Source organism: Bombyx mori, chromosome 24 (genome assembly GCF_030269925.1).
Source record: "Bombyx mori chromosome 24, ASM3026992v2".
NCBI classification, from domain to species: domain Eukaryota; kingdom Metazoa; phylum Arthropoda; class Insecta; order Lepidoptera; family Bombycidae; genus Bombyx; species Bombyx mori.
This window is the reverse complement of record NC_085130.1, coordinates 3,251,060-3,267,028: the sequence shown is the minus strand read 5'-3', so window position 1 is coordinate 3,267,028 and position 15,969 is coordinate 3,251,060. Positions and strand designations below refer to the sequence as shown.

At 38.6% G+C, this 15,969-nt stretch overlaps 1 protein-coding gene across 1 annotated transcript in view; it reads left to right on the top strand.

Annotated features, from left to right (window-relative positions):
- Window positions 1-15,969, top strand: part of LOC105842638 (nephrin) — a 435,127-nt gene that overhangs the window by 388,833 nt on the left and 30,325 nt on the right. The window contains exons 7-8 of the mRNA XM_038020059.2: window positions 2,870-2,991; window positions 3,846-3,903. Coding sequence (XP_037875987.1) covers window positions 2,870-2,991; window positions 3,846-3,903 — 180 coding nt within the window. The remainder of the gene's footprint in view (window positions 1-2,869; window positions 2,992-3,845; window positions 3,904-15,969) is intronic.

Sequence of the window (15,969 nt, the reverse complement as noted above, 5' to 3'; positions counted from 1 at the left end):
GCGGTAGGAGATGAAATTAAAGATTTTGTGGTAGAAGCTGGGATATCAGCAAAGTAGTGCTCAAAGGCACTGGCCACTTCTTGATGAGAAGTTATTATTCGATTATTGATTTTTAAAGTTAAATCAGCATTGCTGTTTCTGACATTCCCAGTCTCCCTATTAATGATATTCTCATTCTCAACAAATAATTTCCATAACGACCGGGTAAAGCGATAGTTTCATTCCAACTGACCGACTGACTGAGACGACTCTGTTCACGTACCGTCATTTTATACTCTAGCGTTACGGCGTGTACCCTAAATTTTTTGGATATTTATCAAAACAACATTTTATCATTTAAACAACAATCAAAACAATGTCTTAAGCTGCTTACTATGCTTTACTATAGTGCCAGAAGCCAGATAGTATAGCAGTCTATACTTAGCCAATAATATATAGTACAGTACAGTGTGAACGTCTCCATAACAATGTATGGTATGTGATATTGTTGTGCTATGAGCTATATACTATATGCTATTATATTATAGCGTATTCTGAAAGCGGCTTTAATAAGTCGTTTACCCCGATATCTATACTAATATTGTAAAGCCGAAGAGTTTGTTTGTTTGAACGCGCTAATCTCAGGAACTGGTCCGAATTGAAAAATTCTTTCAGTGTTAGATAGCCCATTTATCGAGGAAGGCTATAGGCTATATAACATCACGCTAAGAACAATGCAAGGGGAGCCCAAATAAAGAATGTTTCAAAATCGGGGTTTTAATCCCTTTTGAGAGCTTCCGCTGCGTGTGCTGCAGAAACGATTAAACTTTCGCTAAAAGAATGTATGATAGAATTGTTCCCCTTTAAAAGATCTAAAAAAAGGTCCGCGACAGCATATGTCTGTCTATATGTTAAGGTTAGCTCACTATAACGCATTTTATGCTGACCAAATTTGTTCTAAAATAAAGCATTATATATTACGTGAACGCGGACGAAGTCGCGTGCAAAAGCGACTATATATATAAGTTTGGAAACTCCCGTCGCTTATGACTTGGGCCGCGGACGGCGGCTTCACTTGACAAGGGTCGACGCCGGTCGAGCTTTTGTTTTACACTTTTTTTTCGTGTTTTGTTCGCATCAGCTCCTCGCCGCTGTACTAGATATTGTATAAAACGCCATTTTCGGTTCGCGGTATTTACGTTGGACGTTTTACATCGCTTTAGTGAGAATATTTGATTTGTTTTCATTTAATTAATTCTCGCGTTCAACGTTGTCCGTTTCGTGTATATTTTTTTATGTAATGTAATTTGTAAATGTTGTTGTTGTTGTTATTATGAGAAGCGATACACGAAACATATATGAATACCGGATTTAATATCTTTTTTTTTTCGTAACTCCCAAATATTGTTGATGTGAAACATCTATAGCCGCACGTAAAACCGATTTCTGGCGTGGCGACGCATGCCGTGGCGACGCGTCGCCATGCGCAATCGACTGTGCGATTCTCTCCCACTCGATCCGGCGTTAAGCCATCTCTCTCGCTGAGCTCGGATACCTATAGTGTATACTCCGTAGTGTATACAGTGTTGTTTACTACAGTACACATAACCTGTGTTTTACTTGAAAACAAATTATTTTTTCCTAATATTTTATTTTATCATTATGACATATTTAGTTCCTATCACAATCTGTTCTTTTCTGCATATTACTTTTACAAAATAATGTCGATGTTTTACATCTGGCAGGCGTCCCGTGACGGCTCACATTTTTTATATTGTTATATATACATATATATAAAAATGAATTGCTGTTCGTTAGTCTCGCTAAAACTCGAGAACGGCTGGACCGATTTGGCTAATTTTGGTCTTGAATTATTTGCGGAAGTCCAGAGAAGGTTTAAAAGGTAGATAAATATGAAAATCCAAGGGATTAAATAAAAATAACAATTTTGTTTTTCCTTTGATGCCCCCCCCCCCCCTGTCGGACAGATTCCTTTTGTTTGTTTTAAGTTTATTTTTATACAAAAGTTTAGGTCTTTTATTTATAGATTGAGGCAAGTCTGCCGGGTCAGCTAGTATTGTATTTTTTTTTTATACCATATTTGTTACTATGTAATTGTTTTTTATTATTATTGTATATTTTTTTCACCCTGTCTGTTTCTGCCGCGAAGCAGTAATGCTTGATGGTGTGAAGGTGGGTTGTGACGGCATTTCCTCGGTGGGTTCCTGTAACCTCTTAACATCAGGTGGACTGTGATCTCGTACACTAATCTAATCTAAGCTAAGATGTCCTTAGATGACTGGACGATTTATATCTCTATTATAACGAATTAACTCATTAGAGGAAGAGGTAGACCTAAGAAGAAAAGGATGGATTGCGTGTAGGACGATATGTGTAAGAGGGGAGTGAGCGAAGAAATTGTATATGATAGAGGAGTATGGAAGGGGAAGACATGTTGCGTCAACTCCAGGTGGCTAGGAAAAGGGCAGGAGAATGATGATGAACGAATTGACACAAGTTTGACTCAAATTGAACTGACTGACTATTGGCTGACGGCTGACTATCCGTAAATACTATACTACTATACTATACATAAATTGAAGTGTTCTATGGAGAGTCTACTGGTGGTAGGACCTCTTGTGAGTCCGCACGGGTAGGTACCACCACCCCGCCTATTTCCGCCGTGAAGCAGTAATGCGTTTCGGTTTGAAGGGTGGGGTAGCCGTTGTAACTATACTGAAACTTAAGAACTTATATCTCAAGGTGTGTGGCGCATTTACGTTGTAGATGTCTCCAGTAACCACTTAACACTAGATGGGCTGTGAGCTCGTCTACCCATCTAAGCAAAAGAGTTCATTGACCAATAAACTTCATCATTTTTTCGACACAGGTCGACCGATTGCACGAGTCTCGTGGTGGAAAGCGCACGCACTCCTCGCGAACTCCGAAGCGAGAGCTACTGTCTCCTTCAGGGTTCAAAGGTCGGACTACGGCACCGACGTCATGTGTCAGGTAAATATTTTTTAATTGCACTTGTAGGCAGACGGTGATGGTGGCTACCGTCACCTATGGAAGTCAGTAAGGACAGGGGCAAAGCCAACCTGCCTGCCTACCGTTAAGTACTCTCCACAAGCCTCGTTTGAAGAAAGACTTATCATAGCACTCTGGAAACATCGTAGAGGGGAGCTCATTCCAAAGCCGGATGGTACGTGGCAAAAAAGATCTCTGGAAGCACACTGTGGATGAACGCAATGGCTCCAAGTAGTATGGATGATTTCTACTCCAGTTTTAGGTTTTTATTTGCGAATGAATAGGTCTTCTGGGCGTTTCTTTATGAAGGTGGTCTACCTATAGCCAGCAGGCAATAGTAGGTACCACCGCCCTGCCTATTTTCACCATGAAGCAGTAATGCGTTTCGGTTTGAAGGATGGAGCAGCCATTACTCTAGAAAACTGAGACTTAACTCATGTCTCAAAGTGTACGGCGATATTAATGTCATTGTTATTGTCCACTTCCACTAATAAAAAACCAAAAAATTCACACTACTCGGCTGGATCGTTGACAATTTATATCATTAATTTTTTTATTGCTTAATGGGTGGCCGAGCTCCTGGCCCACCTGGTGTTAAGTGGTTACCGGAGCCCATAGACATCTACAACGTAAATGCCTTGAGATATGAATTCTAATGTCTCCGTTTTTAAAGTAAAATGGCTGCCCCATCCTTCGAACCGAAACGCATTATTTCTTAACGGCAGAAATAAGCAAGGTGGTTGTACCTACCCGTGCGAACTCACAAGACGTCCTACCACCAGTAAATCATGAATAATATTTGATAATAATAATAAAAATATCTTTTATCTTTACAGGCAGTAACTGATCCCCTAATATCACCCGTCTCGGAGAATATATCAATAGACGTGAATCGTAAGTTTTTTTTATGCTTTTTCTTTCAATAGCATTATTTGATTGGTGATGATTCGTCCTTGGAGAGTCATACGTGACCACAAAAACTGTATTCTTAAAGTCGGATAGAATAATAGTACTGAAGTTTTAATTGTGTCATCGATTGTATTCGTATGAGTGTTAAATAAAATAATAATATTAGTGTCGCTTTTTTTTTGTCAATCACCTCATGGGTGAACTAGTTCGCGTCTCATCTGCTGCGAAGCGGGTACCAGAATCAGTAGATATTACAGCGCTATTTAATTTGAAATGTGAGTTCGAAGATTCACCCTTCAAACTGGAATCCGTTATTGATTGAGGAAAGTAGACCGGATCTCTGCATCTAGCCAGTATGGTCGTTTTGTTTAATGGGTTAATATCGGTTAGGCTCCTCCACCCTAAGTCGCATTTCTCATGTCTGAGGTTCGTGACCATTTCCTCCCATTATCTTTCTCTGCATGATGTTTCGCCATCTTCCTCTGTTTTTGGCGATGCGTATGGCACCGTAGACTGCGGTATCCAGATTGGTGCGGATTTGGTCGGACCAGCACATTGGATTGCGGCCACGAGATCTTTTAGCCTTAAATATTGCCATTTAAGTGGTTTCACTATAGTATTAGTAAATACTAGCTGTACCCATCCGCTTCGCTGGGCGTTTAAAATTGACATTATTATTTCTCACCCCCACAAAGATTCTCATCATTAACGCACCCGCAACTGGTGTTGGGAGTCCAACGCTCATATAAATATTAGCTTATCCATTAAGTACGTGCATTTTCTACATGGATACCAAGTTTCAAGTCAATCGGATGCATGGTTCAGTAGTTATAATGGAACATCCGTAAAAATCACTGTAGATTTATATATAAAGTATAGATGTTCCTTAACCAAGTAAGTGTTTCGGGGGGCTATTTTTAGAGATTTTCGAGCTTGGAAAAAGTTCAAGTCTCAACCTAGCACCGAGATCTGGAACTTGTGTTCAAATAGTAAGCCGGTTTATCCCACTAAAGCTACTTACGAAGTTGCAAAGCTCCCGGCTTTTCTAGTACTTCAGATACGGTCTTGCTGTTTCGCGTTTTAGTTGTGAGCTTTTTGTGCTCGTGAAACGAGCTTTGCTCCTCTTTACCGATCTTAGTCTAAAATTCGAAATTGCACATCATATACAGGGTGTCCAAAACTTATAATTTTTTTTGGCCTAATCGTCGTTGATGTCTATATGTTCCTTAACACTTAACATCAGACATCCGTTAGCTCGTTCGTATAAGAAATAACTTAAAAAATAATAATAGAAATGTTGGATAATAATTATATGTAACTATCATATGGGAATCATAATATGAACCTGCATTAAATACTGTGGTCATTCATCTAACTTACATTTTTATTTATTTTATTGCTTAGATGGGTGGACGAGCTCACAGCCCACCTGGTGTTAAGTGGTTACTGCAGCCCATAGACATCTACAACGTAAATGCGCCACCCACCTTGAGTAATAAGTTCTAAGGTCTTACGTATAGTTACAACGGCTGCTCCACCCTTCAAACCAAAACGCGTTACTGCTTCACGGCAGAAATAGGCAAGGCGGTGATACCCGTGCGGACTCACAAGAAATCCTACCACCAGTAATTACGGTTTGATTTTTATTACACGATGTTATTCCTTCACCGTGGAAGTCAATCGTGAACGATTGGTAAGTACGTATTTCATTAGAAAAATTGGTACCCGCCTGCGGGATTCGAACACCGGTACATCGCTAGATATGAATACACCGGACGCCTTATCATTTGGGCCACGACGACTTCAAACATTGTAAAGTACATACATAAGTACATACTTACATTTTTTTTTTTTATTGCCCTTGTAGGCAGACGAGCATACGGCCCCACCTGATGGTGAGTGGTTACCGTCGCCCATGGACTTCAGCAATGCCAGGGGCAGAGCCAAGCCGAGGCCTACCGCTTAATACTCTCCACAAGCCTCTTTTAAAGAAGGAGATGTCATAGCGCTCGGGAAACACCGTGGAGGGGAGCTCATTCCATAGCCGGATGGTACATTGTAAAGTGTGTGTGGATGAACATACTGCAGCCATATTAAATTAAGACATGATTTCCTTTCCTATTCTCTGATCTTCCGTCCGATAGTGCATGATTTGTTCACAGCTATTTACTTATTTATTGAGGGAATCAGTCACTGACTTGTTTCTCGAGCCTTAGTGAAAAATGACTTAAAAAAACCGGTTATCATTTTAACCAATTTCCGGGTATTTTCCACCATGCCTGTACCCTGAGCAGGTGTAAAATATATCGGCTCATCTCGATACCTCATGATTGACGTGTCATTACAGGATTAAATATTATTTGTATGACTTGCACATTCCTCGTGCACCCCTCTCTTTCACTCGTCGCACTGTTCGAGCTATCTCTTTCTTTTTTATGATGGAATTATGATGTTATTTTATCGATCAGTAATGACGGTTTAAATTTGATGTTTTTTTTATTTTTTTCCTGCATTAAATACTGTGGTCCTTTATCTAGCTTATATTGTAAAGTGTGCTCTATTTTGAATGAATCAAAGTCGTTATTATGGTGCATAATTTGAGAATCGTTTGCCTTATTAACTAAAACTATCTTTTTGTTGTTAATTGTTGGGCAGAACTCGCTGAGGATCTCGCAGGATTTTCTCAGTCTCTTAATCATGCCCTAATAATGTAACTGAAAAAAATCGGTTGTCTGTAAAGTCGGTTTACTGACGATAGTTGAACGTGACAACGTCATAAGAAAATTCTGATGGAATGGTTTCATTTTTCAATTATCGCAATTATCGTTGCTATAAACAATTGACACCACATTCACTTTTCACTGAACTTCATACTTGACGAAAACATGTAAATTATTGTAAATGTAGTATTGTATAACAGCTGTCCACGCGGATGCATCGCTCACTCAAGTAGGAGAGACAGATGTCGAACGCTGCCGAACGCGGAGGCTGCTTGCACTTCAAGCTTTAAATGGAACGCCTCAGAGCGAGGTAACGCCGCATGAGTCATGTTTTTTCGTGCGTGCAGCCGGCTCCGTCGAATTATAAGACGTTATCACGTCAAAAAACCAAAGACATATTCTAACATGTTAGTCATTCCTGTGCTAATAAACCAAAAAAAAAAATAAGCCCCATAAATTTATATTTAGTAACGTCAACGACACAATGTTGTGAAAGAAAAAAAAACACATCCACATATTCGCCGAGCCGCAAAATTGTGAACGTAAATTATCAAAGTCAAAAAAGCCGAAGCCACGGTGACGCATAAAGATGTTAATCTAAAACCCTAATTGACAGTTTGATGTAGTTCAGTACGCGACTGTACCGGTCCGTGGAGCTTGGAAGGATTGGATGTGGTATTCGTTTTATATACCGCTTTTTTTAAGCTATTGCATAGCTTCTATCGCGGGCCTTGAGCGCGCCGACTGAATCAAGAAATCCCGTAACGAAAATAAGCTGACACCCCCACTACGTGTACTATGTAGCTCGCGTTCAACACATTCACACGTTGCGCTGGTGTAGTATTTGTGAATAAGCGAGCGGCGTGACGTCGCACTGCATGAGCATCATGAAAAGTCTGCCCATCTCTTTCTCACGCGGTCTAGCTTAAGAGTGTGAAGGAGACAGTTAATGTTTTGCTTTTGTTAATGTTTATAAATATAGCGTGGTCTTATTTTTATTATTGTTTTAATATTAAATTATTATTGTCTAATTGTAATTGCATAAGTTGATAAAAAATGCTTTGCAATAGCTTTACCGCGGCAGTCCCCGAGTGCCACACGTCTTTTTTTTCTTCTTTTTTTCTTACCTTTGCTGATAGCCTTGAGAGGCTATATCAGCGTTACCCTAGCGTGTAGGTGAGATCTCGGGGCTCAAACTGGAGGTGTTGCTAACACTGGCCTTAACAAGAGCAGTGCTTCGCAGAATCTTCCACCGGATCGGAAATGCAACCCACTGAGAAGATCCAGCGAAAACAAATACATTACTGAATCCACAATCGATGAAGCTTGTTCTGACAATACTAATTCATTAGACATTCCAAATCCTCTAAACTATTTGTTTGCCTGAAACAGAAACACAATTAACTCCGTCACATTCATTGAGATTTAGAATAACTAGGAACAAATCACGCACGGCCATCCTTCCCCAAATTAAGATTCCCTGTGTTATGGTCACTAGATATATTTTTTTTCCTACCTATGCCTTGATAGCCTTGAGAGGCTATTTCAGCTTCACCCTAACGTTTGTAGGTGAGCTCGCGGGGCTCAACCGGAGAGTTGCTAACACTGACCCTAGCAAGAGCATTGCTTCGCAGAATCTACAACCGGATCGGAAACGCGACCCACTGAGAAGATCCGGCGAGAAACTCAGTGGGCCGTGTCTATGGGTTAGTTCGCTCGTCGAGCCCTTCGTCGCAAGCGACGGGTTCGACGAGGACGGTGACCGGTGCTTGTGGTGTGGTCAAAAGAATGTGGATACGTGTCTTTAACTGTTGTGGGAATCGAATCCACAACCCGCGGCGTAACACTCAGAAGCTTTAACTACTTCACCACCGAGTCAGTCAAAGTCATTTGGAAGACCCTAGATTATATCTGACGGAGATTGCTGGTTTAATGAATTCTCTTGAATACCGTCTTAAACAATTGTTGACATGCGTAACATTAATTAAACAGTTAACTTTAACTATTTTTGGTTAATTAAATAGTGACTTTGCGCCGACATATCTATATTAGATCATGTGATTAGCTAGGGACGTAAGAGACACAAGCTTTGAAATTAACTTTGTCACTAAGCAGAGATTTTAGGAGCAAAATTAGATTAGGCTCACAAAAGGCAGTAGCGCCATTATTAATACGCTTTTATTAGCTTCAGACATATGTATGTTAGTATGTTAATATGTAACGGAATCTTCGAACATGATTTTGACCCCCTTCGAACCGTCGGATTAACTCGAAATTTGGTATACTTATTAAGAACCGATGACAATTTACCATTAAAAAAATGGAAAAAAAATTGAAAATATTGAAATTCAACTTATAAAAATCCAACTATAAAATAGCATGGGTATCAGTAGCTATAAATATTTTATGAACAGATATGAGTAGAAGGGTTATTTTGATAATATCCTGAAAAGCACTCCACGCTTTTTTTTACAATATAATCATTTTTTCTTACACTATTTTTAATTCAAATTTATTAAGATTTATTTTCTATTTTTTAGTAGGATTTTCTATAAAAGCGTATTTTGTTAGTTTTTTTAAACTATTATTTTTATAAATTAATAATCGCAGCACAGCAGTCTTGGGATAAAGTATTCTCCTGTGCAACATACGTAGCCTAAACATTCACAGAAAAGACATTGACGGAAAGCCACACGTCCGTCAGCGGTTTCCCAATAAGAATAAAACATAATCGTCACTTATAATCATAAACAAGTATCAAAGCCATATCAAATTACCAAGTAAAAGTTGTATTCTTTTTTCTTTTTCGTATCGTAACATGATAGATGAGTCGCGAAATATAGAAACGGCTACGAGAAGGTTCGAGAGAAACTTCATTACTGTTGGTAGAACCTCTTGTGAGTCCGCGCGGGTGGGTGCCACCACCCTGTCTGTTTCTGCCGTAAAGCAGTAATGCGTTTCGGTTTGAAGGGTGGGGCAGCCGTTGTAACTATACTTGAGACCATAGAACTTATATCTCAAGGTGGGTGGCACATTTACGCTGTAGATGTCCATAGGCTCCAGTAACCACTTAACACCAGGTAGGCTATGAGCTCGTCCACCCATCTAAGCAATAAAAAAAATTAACCACTCACCATCAGGTAGGTTCGTCTGCCTACAAGGAAAGTAAAAAAAAAATAACTAGCTCGGTATTTTACCCTTATTGGTACACAGAGAAGTTTATATAACTAGGTGACCACGCAAACGTTCTTTTGCCATACATAAGAAGTCTAAAGAATTTCTAGTGTAGAAAAAAAACTAACATAATGTGTGTAAAAGAGTGAAAGAGTCGTGTAGCGCTGTGAACGATGAGGGAATATAAAAATAACAACATAACGCACTATTACTATAAAAAAAAAAATTGTCCAAAAAATAAAAAATAAATGTTTAGGGGTGGACAACCCTTATCACTTAGGGGTATGAAAAATAGATAGTACCCGATTCTCAGACCTACTGAACATGCATATAAAATTTCATAAAAATCGATTAAACCGTTTCAGAGGAGTATGGTAACTAACATTGTGACACGAGAATTTTATATATAAGACTAGCGACCCGCCCTCGCTTCGCTTCGGAAACATTAAATTTTATTATGGATAGGTACGTCAATAACTGCGGGCGACGCCGCGGGGAGAAGATAGTCTAAAATGTAGCCTAAGTTACTCCTTATATCATCAGTTACCTATTAGTGAAAGTCTCATCAGAATTGGTCCAGCCGTTCCAGAGATTAGCCGGAACAAACAGACAGACAGACTAAAATTATAAAAAAAAATATTTTGGTGTATGTACCGTATATATATTCATATGCATGTAGTAAAAAGCGGTTATTTCAATATTACAAACAGACACTCTAATTTTATTTATATGTATAGATATAGTTGTGCACGATCTCAACAAATCCCGTTTAAACTTTAAAATTCATTTCGTCCGCTTCGGCGATTTGAAACAAATTACGAACTAACTAACGGAAAGTTCTGGAAAGTTTCCCGTGAGCAAGAACTGAGTCTAAACAACACGCCAACTTGATGAAAAGACAATGAATCGGCATGAATGTTTTCTCTGACCGGGTGTTTTACATCTACTGACCTATAGATACAGCCCATCGTGTCTCGCCGGATCTTCTGAGTGGGTCACGATTCCGAATTCGCGAATCTACCACCGGATAGATTCAGGGAGGCACTTTATTGGTGGTAGGACCTCTTGTGAGTCCGCACGGGTAGATACCACCACCCTGTCTATTTCTGCCGTGAAGCAGTAATGCGTTTCGGATTGAAGGGTGGGGCAGCCGTTGTAACTGTACTTGAGACCTTCGAACTTATATCTCAAGGTGGGTGGCGCATTTACGTTGTAGATGTCTATGGGCTCCTGTGACCACTTAACACCAGGTGAACTGTGAGCTCGTCCACCCAAATAAGCAATAAAAAAAAAAACAAGCAGTGTTTGGGAAGGCTTAACGACAGAGGGAAGGTCTTCCATTGACCGGGTGATATTGCTCGGTAGACGGTCCGAATGTTGTCGTTCGGAACTTATATATATGTAAGCTTATCTTGAAAATGTCGTAAGCGAGATTCAGGCATCTGTCAAATCATTTTTGTATGATGGCTACCGCCACACATTGCTCTTGCTAGGGCTAGTGTTAGCAAACTTAAACTCGATGCTTGTAAAGAATTTCATATTTAACATATCCAGTTTGCAAACATTATCGTGTAACAATATTTTTTAATGAAACATAGTATAAAACAAAGTCGCTTTCTCTGTCCCTATATCTGTCTGTCCCTATGTATGCTTAAATCTTTAAAACTACGCAACGGATTTTGATGCGGTTTTTTTAAATAGATAGAGTGATTGAAGAGGAAGGTTTATATGCATAATTACATCCATTTAATAGTGGAAAAATAAATAATAAATTACAGTTTCCGAAGCGAAGCGAGGGCGGGTCCGCTGGTTCTGACATATCTATATATGTATTAATACGTGATGCAAAAACTTTGTACCCCTTTTAACAAAAATTGCGCGGACGGAGGAGTATGAAATTTTACACACTTATAGAGAATATAGAGAAGAAGTGCACAATGATAATATTTTAAAATAATGCATAAAAGATACATTAAATCAATAAAGAAAACATTACACACACTACCATGTATTTGAAACACACACGCATGCATACTATTTATTTATTGTCAAACTTTTGTTCTTGACGTCTGTTGTCATATTGAGAGTAGATTAAATATTGTTTGTCTTTATTAATATTTTTCTATAGTGTAGTCTTGGCGTTGAAAATACAATCATAATAGTGTACAAACTTACAATACCAATTAATTATAGTCGAATTTCGACTACTGCGAGACCTCTAGTAATAGTAATTTCGTATTTTAAAATACAGAACATTATATTTGCTAAAAATAATAATATTATTCAAAGTACCCCCTTTAAAATCATTCATAACTTGAACGCAAATCATTTCGCACTTCAACGATAAAATTCTCACACTCGCTAATAAAACAATGACTTTGTACGCACCATTGAAACTAAACACGCGATTGTGAACCCTCCCTTTGGTGAATAAAGCAGTGCGTTAACCGCATTAGTTTAGGGAAGGCATGCGTTCGCTTTTTTTCATTGAGAGGTTCTGCATTAAATTCTATTAAACTTTTGAAACGGTTCGAATTAAAGGGTTACTATTGCTAATTTTAACGACCGTCTGATGTAGTGGTCAGTGACATGGTCACTACACAAGGGGGTCGCGGGTTCGAATCCCGCCAAGGGCAGATGTTTGTATGATATATATAAACGACTTTTCCAGGGTTACGGATGTATATTAAATATATGTATGTGTATAATAAAAATCTTACATTTATTTCCGTTATCTGGTACCTGTAACACAAGTTATTTACGAACTTATCACGGGACCAGTTAACGTGGCGTGATTGTTCCCACCTGGTGTTAAGTGATTACCGGAGCCCATAGACATCTATAACGTAAATGCCGCCACTCATTAAATATGAGTTCTAAAATATGAGTTGAGTTAAATATGAGTTGAGTCGTCGTGGCCTAAAGGATAAGACTTCCGGTGCATCCGAGCGATGCACTGGTGTTCGAATCTCGCTGGCGGGTACCAATTTTTCTAATGAAATACGTACTCAACAAATGTTCACGATTGACTTCCACGATGAAGGAATAACATCGTGCAATAAAAATCAAACCCGCAAAATTATAATTTGCGTAATTACTGGTGGTAGGACCTCTTGTGAGTCCGCACGGGTAGGTACCACCGCCCCGCCTATTTCTGCCGTGAAGCAATAATGCGTTACGGTTTGAAGGGTGAGGTAGCCGTTGTGACTATACTGAGACCTTAGAACTATATCTCAAGGTGTGTGGCGCATTTACATTGTAGATGTCTATGGGCTCCAGTAACCACTTAACACCAGGTGGGCTGTGAGCTCGTCCACATATCTAAGCAATAAAAAAAAAAAAAAAAACTCTACAACGGCTGCCTCTTACCCTTCAAACCGAAAGGCATTACTGCTTCACGGGTGAAACAGGGAGGTACTACCAGTTTTCGTCCACATTTGAATTAGTGATTCATATTGGACGCCTAGATTTATTTTTCTTCATTTTAATACTAAACGCGCTCCACGGCTTGACAAGCGCTAACTTCGTAATGAAGATAGAAGTATCTACTTTTGGATTTTGTCGTGATAAAGAGTTCTTCATATAACACTCTCTGTTTTATATAATAACCTACTGGTGGTAGGACCGCTTGTGAGTCCGCGCGGGTAGATACCACCGCCCCGCCTATTTCTGCCGTGAAGCAGTGATGCGTTTCGGTTTGAAGGGTGGGGCAGCCGTTGTAACTATACTGAGATCATAGAACTTATATCTCAAGGTGGGTGACGCATTTACGTTGTAGAGGTCTTTGGGCTCCAGTAACCACTTAACACCAGGTGGGATGTGAGCTCGTCCATCCACCTAAGCAAAAAATAAAAAATAACTATTTATGTATTTTTTCAATTATGTTTTAAATTTTTCTTACATTATCATATTATTAAGCTTTAATTTAAATAATAATCTCTAAGCTCTTCTCAAGTTCAACAAATTCAATATTAAATAGTTCAACTTATATTAGTTCAAGCCGAGACGCTCTTTTTTGTTTTATGTAAGATCAAAAATCCCTGAGGTATAAGTCGAATAAGTCACAAACGCGTTAGCCAAACCCTTCAGTTTTTCCTTGATTACAATTATCAAAGGAGCGTTTATAAAGTGCCCTTAACCCTTTTATTTTTATTCGTAAACAGCCTCGAAAGAGTTTTACCTAAAAGCTCGAGGTGCCCTATAAAGGGTGTTCCAAACAAAAAAAAACTGCTTAATTGTCTTAAGTGGTCTAAAAAAGGGCTCGGGCAGGGTTGAATAGTTCGGTTTGACCCTTTTGTTAACCAAGCAAAGGGTATTGTAGAATCATAATGGCCCAGGAAGTGAAAGCGGTCGTGAAAGGTGAATTTATTCTTCTGTATTTTTTTATTAGTACAACTGATTAATTTTTTTTTTTGGTGTGAATTTCGTGATTCATATTTAATTTTTCTATATTAATAATAAATAAAATAAAATAAATAAAAAGCCTTTTATTTCCTGCTAAAATACAAAGTAAATAGGTATATAATAATTTTAATTTTCTTCACTTATGTTTGGCAGGAACCCATTAAGCATGGTGAAGGCCTCCTCCAAGTCCTTTTCTATATTAAATATGAATATTTTGTAGATTAGAAGGTTTTGCAGAGGATTCACTGTCCTACCCATTTCTGTTGTGGAAGGATAGCGGTAACTACCCGAACTGACTCATTGCCATCAAAAATTAGTTTTATTAGTTTAATTTTGATTAGTTTATTTTTAAATTAGTTTTTTTTTTGTTATTGCCCTTGTAGGCAGACGAGCATACGGCCCACCTGATGGTGAGCGGTTACCGCCGCCCATGGACTTCAGCAATGCCAGGGGCAGAGCCAAGCCGCTGCCTACGGCTAGCTAGCGTTTAATCATCAAAAGCAGTTATAGCTATTTTAATAGATATTTTACGTGTTCTATTTTTTCATTACACGATGTTATTTATACCTATGTGTGTGTAAAAATTGGTACCTGCCCGCGGGATTTGAAGACCAGCATAGTTGCATCGCTAGATACGATTTATCAGACCTAACACTTAGGCTACAATTTTTTCTGAAAATCTTCTTTTTACGACAAACAGTACCAAATCAAATTGCAACGATCATTCGAGCCCAATTTTTATCGAATGTAATTTATTTTAAATAATTAAATTAATAGTATCTCATAATTTACAAGTCACGATAAACACTGTAGTGTATAATTAATCTACGAATAAATTGCACTTTAGTTAACCACAAATGACGTCACACGGACGTAAGTTGCGTTCGCTAGCTTTATATTAATAACCTGTGGCATTTTTTTTGTTGTTTAACTATGCTCCTTTAAGGTCGACCTCATGTCTCAAGATGGGTCACGAAATCGACGTTGTTTTATAGGCTCCATGTTAACATAATGCAGCTCGTTTGCACTTTACAAGAAAAAATAAAATACAAAAAAAAAAAGAAAAAAAAAACAATTTCTAATTTATCGAATTAACGAAAATAAAATATGTATCATTGAATTAAAAACCCTTCGTCAAAATACCATTGATCACCGGCCCGTCAAATTCGAATTCATTCACAGATTGATCAGCGTCGAACAAGGCTTAGGCCAGATATTAATTCAATGCTCCCCCGCCGAAAGGAAAATTAACATTTTTTTTAAAGTCATTAAAATTCAATTTGCTACGAACACACACGGTCCGGTAGTTCAGTCAAACGGGTATCGTATCTGATTTTCGAATTAGACTCTTAATCGGCGTGAGAACCGTTTAATTGAAGTTTATTATAATACGTTGGTTGACTGGTATTAGGGATTGTATTGTTACGCCAGTAAGAGTAACGCCATCTATCGCCGAATAGTCCGAACGAATATCGAAGGATCTAGAAGTACCTAGAAACGCTCGAGAGGTACAACGCCATCTATTGTCAGATACCGGAAACTACTACTAGAGAGGTGTGGAATATTCTTGATAGCTCTAGGGATGATGCATCGGCTATAAAAGCGTTGTAGGGATGGCACGCAGTCAGTCAGTAATCGAAAATACGAAAGCGAAACAGCGAACGGATCACCTGAAGCGAAGCGGAACGAGCGAATTGAGTGTTTTAAAGTGTTTATGAAGTGTTTTAAGTGTTGAATACAGTTTTAAGTTGTA